Source organism: Peromyscus maniculatus, chromosome 8, assembly GCF_049852395.1.
Source record: "Peromyscus maniculatus bairdii isolate BWxNUB_F1_BW_parent chromosome 8, HU_Pman_BW_mat_3.1, whole genome shotgun sequence".
Lineage (NCBI taxonomy): Eukaryota > Metazoa > Chordata > Mammalia > Rodentia > Cricetidae > Peromyscus > Peromyscus maniculatus.
The window spans coordinates 41250675-41261747 of record NC_134859.1 but is presented as its reverse complement, the minus strand read 5'-3'; the positions used below and the strand labels follow the sequence as shown (position 1 = coordinate 41261747).

Below are 11073 nucleotides of genomic sequence, written 5' to 3'. Positions count from 1 at the left end.
TTACCCCTTAGTCCTTCCTCCCACGTGGTTCACAGGAGGTGGGTGTGAATCAGCTCAGACCCTAGGTGTGGGAAGTACAGGACTGGACTACTTGTCATACCCTACTCACCAGATTGGCAAGGATGTAGTGGTAACCAATGCCGTTCTTCTCCAGCTTCACAATCTGAAAGACAGAAAGGGAGGGGACTCATCAGTCACACCCACACCCACAGAGAGGAGAGCAGTGATAACAGCAGGTGACATCAGCTGGCTGTTTACGACATGCCCTTCTTCTCTGTCCTAAGTAGACAAAAGTGTAACATCCTTTCTGTGTGACGATGGCGATGCTGTGAGCATCTTGGACAGATGAGAAAGAGCTGCAGAGGGCTAACTCAAGCTCGTTTATGTTGCACAGCTGTGAAGAGGTGAATACAGGATCTGAAGTCACTATTGCCTGGTTTGAGGGGTGGGGGTCAGCGGGGAGGTTATTTCTACAACTCCAAGGAGAAAGCCTAAGTACCAACTGCACTCTTTCCATAAAGCTTCCTTCACACATACTGTAGAAATCTGATGGTGCATGGAATTGATTGTTATTCACAGTGGCATATGTCGGGGCTCTTCAGGTGATCACGTGACTGAGTGGGTAGTCACTTGGGCACAAACCATATGCAGATACTATCTCTGCTTTTTGTATCTGAATTCTGTGTTCTCCTCCCTAAGAGGTTTAGCACCCAGACATCAATAGGTCATTCAACATAGGTGTTGGGAGGGAAGACTGAATTACCTGGGGAAGTGATTTTCCCATGACCCCTGTGTGGTCTGCTGGTGCCCGACACTTTCTGTGTGGCATCAGGAAGCAGCCAGGATTCCCAAATGCTTCCTGTCTTTTTTATTTGGGTTTTATTGCTTGTGTGGGCATTTGTGTATGTGCATGAGTATACATGTAGGCCTGCGTGGGAGCACACATATGTGTGCATGCATGTAGAGGGCAAAGGTTAATGGCAGGTATCTCATTTGACTGTTTCCATTTTATTTATTGAGGTAGATTCTCTCACCTGAAGCAAGAGCTTGACAACTTAGCTACTCTAGGTGGCCAGTGGCCCTGGGGGTCCCCTTTCTGAATTAGAGTTGAGAAGCCACCCTGCATTTCTGTGGGTGTCCTGGATCAGGACTCTGCACCTTACATTTGAATCATAAGCACTTTAACCCTTGAACCATCTCCCCAGCCCCACCCTCCCATTCTGAATGCAGACTGTTCTTAAACATCTTGAAGTCAGGGAAAATATTTGTGGAAAGAGCTATCCCAGGTTTTCTGGGACTGCATGGCACACCACTTAAGAGGAATGGCTGAGGCGGCACACCTTGATTCTGGCCACAGTGAGCCTGATATTAACTTGATCTATTTCTTCCTTTCTTGTTTTAAATTATTGGATTGGGTTTGAATAACCTGCTCGATGCTGCTCCCCCTGCACTGCTACAAAGAGACATAAAATATATGAAAGGCACCTAGGCTCTTGGCCTAACTGAATAAATTCTCAAGGTTATTAAAATCTACACTTAGACATCTCCTTAATTGGATGTATGTGCATAACGGCTCACATTTTTTTTTTTTGATATGGGGAATAATTAAATGAGAGCGTGCACAATGCATATGCTGGAATAGTGGTGAGACGGAGATTCCAGCTGCCGGAGCTCAGATGGCACCAAGGTGATAGTTTTATTAATAATTCTTCATTACTTTTCCATTTTCTTGTCATATGGCATGCTGTCTCTTCAAGGAGGAGATACCTTTATCAAAGGCCTATTCAGCTTTCAATAAACACAAAACAGCAAATAAAGATATTTCAGAGCCCACCACATTCAGGGGGTGGAGCCACAGAGCTCTTGCAACATGGACATGCAGAAGGAAGTGGAGGAAAAGCCAAGAGAGGATTACTTTTGACCAATAAAAATGAGCATCTCAAGCTGATGGTGACTTCTACACTGGTTCTATCCAATGGCTGACCTATTGCTTTGATTCATTTTATCTCACAAGTATTCATCAAGCCTTAACCGCATGAAGCTGGTGTACAGTAGACCGGGAATGAAATGAGATATTTGGTATGGGGGGCATCCCACAGTAAACAAGACACAGATAAATGCACACATGATCACTGACTGAAAAGGGTATTGTGAAGGTAGGGTCCTTCCCCTCACTGACATCACAAAATTTACCAGTGGCTGTTCTTTGGATTTGCTTTATCTACAGACCACACATGGATGGCCCCTGTAGGTTTCCGTAACTATCTGCATGCCTCATGGATGACTTTTCATCTCATTCTGTACATCTTTCTTTGATTAGTTCACCAAGCATCTACTGAACACGGACTTCGTGCTAAGCACTGGGTAATGTGCTGGGGTATAGCTCAAATAGCAAGGCAAGGTTCCTGTGACCTCGCTGAGCTGAGGTGTGGTTTCAAGAGGAAGCCAGATGGTAAATATATAAATAGATGAACGAAGAGGACGTCAGCAGGTCATAAACACCACAGAGATAATAAAACAGGGCAGTGTGATGGATGGCCCTGGGAGGTTCTGGTTGACTCTCACCTCAAATTCATTCTGTCCTTAATGACTGTATTATATCATTTAGTGTCTTGTATACTGGCACAGAAAATTATCCAAATAACCCTCTTTGTTATGTATGTGTATGTTTCAGCCTTATTTATTTTTATATAAATAAATTTCTTTTTATATAAATATATATTTGTATACAATTTTATACTTTGTTTTATACTATGCATGTCTACATGCATATATGTGCCTCACATGGTGCAGTGACTACAGAGGCTGGAAAAGAGCACAAGATACTCTGGAAGTGGAGTTCCAGGCCACATGGGTGTTGGGAAGCAAACCCAGTCCTGCACAAGAGCAGCAAGTGCCCTTAACTACTGAACCATCTCTCCAGCCCCTGAAGTTATACATTCTAACATTCTAAAGTCTGTATTCTGCCTATGAGAGAAACATGTGGTACTTGGCTTTCCAAGTCTGCCTTACCTCACTTCATGATACCCTTGAGTTCTGCCCATTTTTCTGCAAATGAAAGAATGTCATTCTTATTCCTGGCTGAGTGAAACTCCTTGGTGTATACAGCATATTCTCTTCACTCATCCATCAGTTGATGGACACCTTGGTTTGTGAATAGTGCTGGAATAAGTACAGCATCTATATCTCTGTGACATAGTAAGAGACCTTGGTGGTGTGTCTTAATTAGGTTTTCTATTGCTGCAACAGAACATCATGACCAAAGAGCAAGTTGGGGAGAAAAACGTTTATTTATTTTTTGAGCTGATGTAGAGGCCATGGAGAGGTGCTGCTTACTGTCTTGCTCCACATGGCTTGCTCAGCCTACTTTTTTTTAAAATAGAACCCAGGACCACCAGCCAAGGGATGACATCAGCCACAATGGGCTGGTTCCTTCCCTGCCAATCACTAATTAAGAAAATGCCCTACAGGCTTGCCTCCAGCCCAATATAATGGAGGCATTTTCTTAATTGAGGTTCCCTTCTCTCATATGACTTTAGCTTGTGTCAAGTTGGCATAAATCTAGCCAGCACAGTGTGGCTGTAGTGTATTTATATGGTAGTTACATTTTTAGTTTTTAAGGAACTGGCTACTACTGGCTAGTTGAAATTCCCACAAGTAGTATGTGTGTTGTTTTTATTTTATTATTGTTTTTTTCCTGAATCTTCACTAGCAGTTCCTTCCTTCCTTCCTTCCTTCCTTCCTTCCTTCCTTCCTTCCTTCCTTCCTTCCTTCCTTCCTTCCTTCCTTCCTTCCTTCCTTCCTTCCTTGCTATCTTGCTTTCTTTTATTCCAAGACAGGGTTTCACTATGTAGCTCTGGCTGGCGTGGAACCCACTATATGTACCAGGCTGGCCTCAAACTTACAGAAAGTTGCCTGCCTCTGCCTCCTGAATGCTGGAACTCAAGGCATGAATCATCATTCATAGCACTGTTTTCTTGATCATAGCTATTTTATTTTATTTTAAAGAAAGAATCTTTGTTTCAGTTGTAAGTTTATATTTTGTGCATCAGTGCACACATGAGTGCATGTGAAGGTCAGAGGCCAGCTTGCAGGAGTTGGTTGTCTCTTTCCACCATGTTTAGGTGTGTTGGCTTCGCTTCATCCGTGCCCACCAAGCCAGCTCACCAGTACAGTTTTAGCCATTTTGACAGTAGTGTGCAGAAACTCAGTGTGAATTTGATTTGTACTTCCCTCATGGCTAAGAACGAGGAACAGATTTTCACCCATTTCTTGATTATTTACACTTCTTTTGAGAACAGTCTGTTCAGTTTATTCGTCCATTCGTTGATTGGATGATTTGCTTTTATTTTTGAGTATTTAGCCTTTTGTGTTCCTTATAAATTCTGGATTTTAATCTCCTTGCAGATGAATAGTGGACAGTTTTATTCTCCTGTTCTGAGGGCTCTTCCTTCAGTCTACAGATTGTCTCTTTTGAAGTCCAGAATATTTTTCATTGTGTGTAATCCCATTTGTCACGTCCTGACACACTGGGGCTCTTTACAGGGAGTCCTCAGGCAATGTCTAATTTAAGTGTTTCCCTCTAGCAGATTCAGTTTGGGGTCTGAAATGAAGGTCTTTGATGTATTCTGATTGTATTTTTTACTGAGTGAAAGAGAGAGAGAGGGATCCGCATTCATTTTTCTACTTGTAGATCTAGTTTTCTCAGCACTCCTGGCTGATGGGGTTGTCTTTGCTCTAATGTGTGTTTCTGGCACCATGCTTTAGGTGGCGTGGGTCTACTTTTAGAACCTCTACTTTCTTCCATTGGATGTCATGTTTGTTTTTGTGACAGTATCATGTAGGTTTTGTCACCATGGCTCCATGTTGTAATTTGAGATCAGGTGGTGACACCTCCAGCATTGCTCTTTATCTTCAGGATTACTTTAGCTGTTTGGGGTCTTTTGTGAGTTCCCGAGTTGCATTTTCTATTGACATGAAGAGTGCCATTGGAATGTATATGGGAACTGCATTGACTCTTGCAGATACCTTTTAGCAATATGCCCATTTTCACACTGTAATTCCGCTGAACCATGTCCAAAGGGAGAGGGAGCTCTTCCATGTCTATTGTCTTATTCACTTTTTCATCAATGATTTGAGGTTTGATTGATTATAGAGGCCTTTCAACTCCTTGTCAGGCTCATTCCTAGGTTGTTTTGGTTTAAGTTTGGAATGTCCCCCATAGGATCATGTGTTTGAACATTCTGACTCCAGGTGGTGGTGCTATTTGGGGAGGTTGTGGAATCTTTAGTAGGTGTAGCCTTGATGGAGGAAATATGTCACCGGGGGTGGGCTTTGACATAGTATGGGGTCCTGACCCATTTGCTGTTCTCTGCTTCCCGTGTGCAGTTGCAATGTGATCAGCCAGCTCCCTGTTCCTGCTGCCTTGCCTTCCCTGTCTTTCTCACAATGATGAATTCTAGTTTTCTGGAATTGTGATCCAAAATCAACTCTTTCTTCCCTGAGTTACTTTTCATCAGAATTGTTTACCATAGCAACAGCAAGGAAGCTAATGCATAGGTATTTTTATTTTTAAAGTTAGTATGAATAGGACTTAAAATAGTCATTTCTCAGCAAGTACATTATTGATGTATAGAAAAGCTACTGATTTTGTATATCTTCAGATCCTTGCAGTTTACTGAAAATTTGTATCAGATGAAAGAGTCTCCTAGTAGAATCTTTGGTCTTTTAAATATAGAACCATGTTGTCTACAAATAGACATAATTGGACTTATTTATTTCCAGTTTGTATTTCTTCTATTTTTCTCTTGCTTTATAGCTCTAAGACTCCAAACACTATATTCAATATGAATGAAGACAGTGGACATCATTGCCTTATTCCTGATTTTATAGGAAATGCTTTCATTTCTTCCCCCACTTAGTATAATATTGGTTGTAGGTTTGTCACAAAATCTTTGTTATGTTGAGATATGTTATTTTTATTCCTAATTTCATCAGGGAATTTTTCATGAATGGATGCTGGATTTAATCAATGGCTTTTCTGCATCTATTGATATGATCATGTAATTTCTGTTTGTGTATCTCTCTGTGTGCTGTGTTATATCAAAAGAAACCAACCTGATTATAGTATCTGATTTTTTTTTTTCTTTTCAAGACAGGGTTTCTCTGTGTAGTTTTGGTGCCTGTCCTGTATCTTGCTCTGTAGACCAGGTTGGCCTCGAAATCACAGAGATCTGCCTGGCTCTGCCTCCTGAGTGCTGGGATTAAAGCCTCACGCCACCGCCACGCAGCAGTATCTGACCTTTTAAATGTGGTTTTAAATTTGTTTTATAGCATTTTTGAAAAACATTTAATTTTTGTAACCCATGATGTCCAGTTAGTACTATATGTCTATGCATGGTGTGGGACCATCCACTGAAGCATGGGAATTCTATAAGCCTCCACGTCCTCAGAAATGAATAAATCTCCCTTTCCTGAAAACTATCAACTTCACATAGCTCCTCTATAAAGGGTGGAGCCTAAAGGTCATCTACCCATGTATGGTAGGCTCTGAGCTTGATCCTGTGCAGGTAACCACAGAGTTTTTGCTATTTGTCAAGGAAATTAGTCCCCCTTTCTCTTTCTGCTTCCACCCCTCTCTTCCCATACCTTCTTGTCTCTCTCCCCCTTCCCACCCCCTCTCTCGGTATGTCCTTATCTGGCTATGGCTATGGTGTCAGAGTAACACTGGTTTTATGGAATGCCTTTGATAATGCTCCCTCCCTTTCTAGCCTACGAAATAGTTTCAGGAGCTTTTCTTTAAAGGTCCAATAGAACTTGGCAGTGATTTCTTCCAGTCTTGGGCTTTTCTTTGTCGGGTGACTCATTACTGCAGTTCTATTTTCATCACTTAATACACATTTAAGGAAGTGGCTTTTACCATCTTGGTTTAATTTGGGTAGGTCATACACTTCTAGGAATTCATCTACTTCTTCCAGATTTTCTATATGTTCAGAACGTAAATCCTCTGGAATTCATTAGCATCCATTGTAATGCCCCCCCCACCCCTTTCATCTCCATTGTTATTAGTTTCAATCATCTCTCACTTTCTTGTGGTCAATTTATGGAAGGGCTTGTTCATTTTGTTTTCTTTCCAAAAAGCCAAACTTTTGTTTCTTTTCTTTTTTCTTTTTATATTGTTACGTTAGTCTTCATTTAATCAGTTTGTGATCTGATCTTTATTATTACTTTCTATCTACTGACTTTGAGGTTCTATATTTTTGCTTTTGTAAACCTTTGAAGTGTATCAAGCTATTAATTTGCAATTTGACTTTTCTAGTAAGCACCAATAACTATATTTCTGTAACCCAAAGTTCTGTAAACCCAAAGATAAATTCTGGTTTATTTTCATTTGATTCTAGGATTTAGAAAATATTTCCCCTGGCTATCCTTAACAAATGGCAGATGATTAAAAATTGTATCTACAACCTATGGGTTCTGACATAGTTTATGTCATCCCTTTTTTCTCTTGATCTCTATTTTATTCCATTATGATATGATAATATAGAATGAATTATTTTGATTACATTTGTTAAAACTTCCTTTCTTGTCTAAAATATTGTAGATTTTTAGAGAATGTTGCATGGGCTATTGAAGAGAAGTTGTTTGGCAGCTGTTGGATGGACTATTCTGTAGATGTCTAACTGTCTTCAATCTATGGCACAACTCAATTTGGAAGTTTATTGGTTGGTTCTCTTTAACTAAATTATCTACTTGTTCATGGCTGGGATTTGATGCCACGCAGCTTTATTGTATCTGACTCTATCAGTCCATTTCTGACCACTAGTGTTTCTTCTATGAAACGGTGGGTAACAACATTTGATGTATATGTTCTTAAGGGATGGTTCCATTTAGTAGTATATATTACTTTATTACCTCTGTCAAATTTTAGCTTTGCATTATCATATATAAGTATGGTCCTCTCATTGGTTAGGACTTCTCTTTTCTTGGTATACAGACTTCCTATCACTTCCAGCCTGTGTCTCTTGCTAGTGTGTTTCTTATAGACAACACGTCATTGGATATTATTTTTAAACTGGATCACCCAGTCTTCATTCAATTGGACGGTTATAATTATTTACATTTAGGGTTATTATGGAGAGGAGTTGCTGATTCATATATATTTTTTTGGTTGCCTTTGTGGTTCATTCAGTCATTGATTGTTTTTTCTCTGTCCCCTACTCTTGGTAAAGGTTTGGTAGTTTATCTGGTTCTCTCATGGGATGTGTTCTTTCCTGTACTCTTGTGCTTGATGATGTCTTCCCTCCTTTGATTCCTTTACGTACACTAAATCTAGGGATGAGGCTGAGCCTCCGAGGCTGATGATATTCGATTTTGTACACCCTAAAGTGGCTGGTTTCTAGCCCAGGCCTGTCTCCCAAGTGTGTTGGAAAGAAGATGCAAACACATTAATGAGATCCACGCAGCAGATCAGTCTCTATTACTTCAAAACCAGCTCAGCATTAAACACACTGCTGCTGGGATGAAGCTGTGAAGGTTAATTACACCTTTGAACTTCAGAGTCCTCAGTGAGCATTGCAGCAGAGAGGTGAATCCAAGATAGAGGCTGTGCTTCATGCTCATGGCTACCATCTCTGCCATTTTCCTTAAGGGATGGGCTCATTTTTCTAGCCACCAAGGGCAAAGCTACTCACACACCACACCCTTTCCTGCCTGAGCCAAGCTACCTGAAATCCTTGGTTTATTGACGTAGGCTTCCTTTTACCCACAATTGTCTTCTATACTAGGGATGTGGCTGATTGTTCCTGGGTTCCCTGACTTGTAATTATTCTTTGTAATCAGGGTCGAAGGATAGCTCAGTCCTCAATAATAGTTTTCACTCCAGATGGCACCAGCCACAGCCCATAAAACTTGAGGAGTAGGAAGTTGGATCCTCTCTTCCCTGCAGGCCCCTGATGCAGAGCAGTAGGCTGGCTATACCAGAACCCCAAAACAACTGGAGGCTTCAGAAGATGGTGGTTTTGTTCTCAGGGTAGCACTCTTTTCATTTTTAAGATGAAGTTCTTTGCTTCTCCCTCTGTTGGAGAACAACCGGGCAGACAGAGCTGGGTATCATTCATCCCTGCTGGTTCAGCTTCTCTTCTGCTTCTCCTCACTTTTCAACCATGCTGCCACCCAGTTTGTGACACCCCTCTGATGCTCCTCTACTATGTCTCCTTTTATCTACGACAGTTTTCCTTACTGTGAGCTATAAAATGTGAGCACAAGCTATTGACCAAGAGGCCTCATGGATCCTATCAAAACTTTGGTCTCTGTTTTCAGAATACTAGAATGAAATAATTAAAATGTTTATAAACAACAATGTCAAAACTCACCAAGTGAGTCACTTTGGTAAGAAATAAAAATTTGTCCTTGACAGAGGAAGTAGCTGTAGATGTACAGGTAAGAAAATTGTATTCTGTCTTGTGCACGTTGTCTTTTGTGTGTGTATGTATGTATGTGCATATTCATGTGTGTGTATACATGTTCACGTGTGTGTGTGTGTGTGTGTGTGTGTGTGTGTGTGTGAGAGAGAGAGAGAGAGAGAGAGAGAGTGCGCGTGTGCACACACATGCAAGCATGCTCATTTGTGCTATGGACAGAGGTCAACTTTTGGTGTCCTTACTCAGCAGCCTTCCAGATGATTAGTTTTGGAAATCTGGGACCTAGGGTACTCCCCAGTTGGGTACTGGTCAGTGAGCCCCAGGGATCAACCACCCATGTCCAGCTCCCTAGTACTGGGATTAAAAGCATGTGTCTCCTCATTCAGCTCTGTAAGTATGTGTTGGAGGCTGAATTCAGGTCCTCATGTGTGTGCAGAAACCACTTTACTAACGGAAATGTATTCCTAACTTCAGAAAGTTGTATTTAAAGAAATTATGTGCATGACTGTTTTGCCTGTATGTACATCTATGCACCACATGTGTGCCTGGTGCCTATGGAGGCCAGAAAGGGAGCTGGATCTTCTGGAACTGAAGTACAGATGGTTATAACCACCATTTGGTGGCTGGGAACCAAACCCAGATCCTCTGCAAAAGCAGCCAGTGCTCTTAACCTTTGAGCATCGCTCCAGCCATGAGGAAAGTTGTAGTTTTAAGACATTGGGCCATGTTGCCAAATCTAGCTTGGTTTGACCTCCTGATTTCTTTTTATGTTAACTGGGAGTCCTTTGGTAAAGAACAAAACAAGACAACTCTTCTTCATCTGTAACGGGGAAATGGACAGGAGTTATTTGATCTGCATTGTGTAAGGATGGATATGACACACAGAAAGAGTATGATGCTGTGTCTTCTCTCTCCACTGTGAGCACCCGGAAAACAGCAGCGTGACTCAATCCAGGACAAGCCCCCACTCTACTAAGAACACCTTGAAGCCAGTCATTCCATCTAGTTCCCATCTCAGCTCATCACTGGTCCCCACCCGCGTTTGTAGAGCAGGGCCCTTTCTTCTTATCTCACAGATACATTCATTTCTGGTCAGAGAGGGAAATGACTCATGAGGTCACTATGAACGGCAGCAATAGGCAGCAGCATTTCCACATATCACATCCTATGAACAGACTTCATTCTAAGTATGTTCCATGCCCTGGTCCTTCTAGTCTGTGTAAAAGCCTTTGAGAGGAAGTTATCATTATTTCTGCTTTTCGGAGTGGGGATGTGGGATGGAAACAGATTACCAGCCTTGTCCCAGGTCATGAAGCTAGCAAGCACTCAACCTGGAAGCCGGACCCCAACTGGTTTGCTTCTAGAATCTCTGCCTTTACTCATTACTCTACACTGCTCCCCCCGCCCCCCCCCCCCCCCGGATGCTAGCACTCAGTAACCTGACGACTACAGCCCAGAGGATTTCTATCACCATAGAAACAATTTTGTGCTGGTTTCTCTTCAAGAGCAAACCCCAAATCCACACTTGACACTGCAGAACACACATAGTTAATCAGTAGCTTCCAAAGTTCTCCCTGCTCTTCTGGGGAGGCTTCCCAGTGATTGCTGATCTGGTGATGAGGCTCCCTGTGGGGGGTGGGGTCCAGGGTCT

At 41.8% G+C, this 11073-nt stretch overlaps 1 protein-coding gene across 3 annotated transcripts in view; it reads right to left on the bottom strand.

Annotated features, from left to right (window-relative positions):
* Window positions 1-11073, bottom strand: part of Gria1 (glutamate ionotropic receptor AMPA type subunit 1) — a 337003-nt gene that overhangs the window by 142447 nt on the left and 183483 nt on the right. For all 3 annotated transcript variants that reach the window (XM_006984888.4, XM_006984887.4, XM_076542378.1), the window contains exon 5: window positions 110-163. In XM_006984888.4, the coding sequence (XP_006984950.1) occupies window positions 110-163 (54 nt within the window). The remainder of the gene's footprint in view (window positions 1-109; window positions 164-11073) is intronic.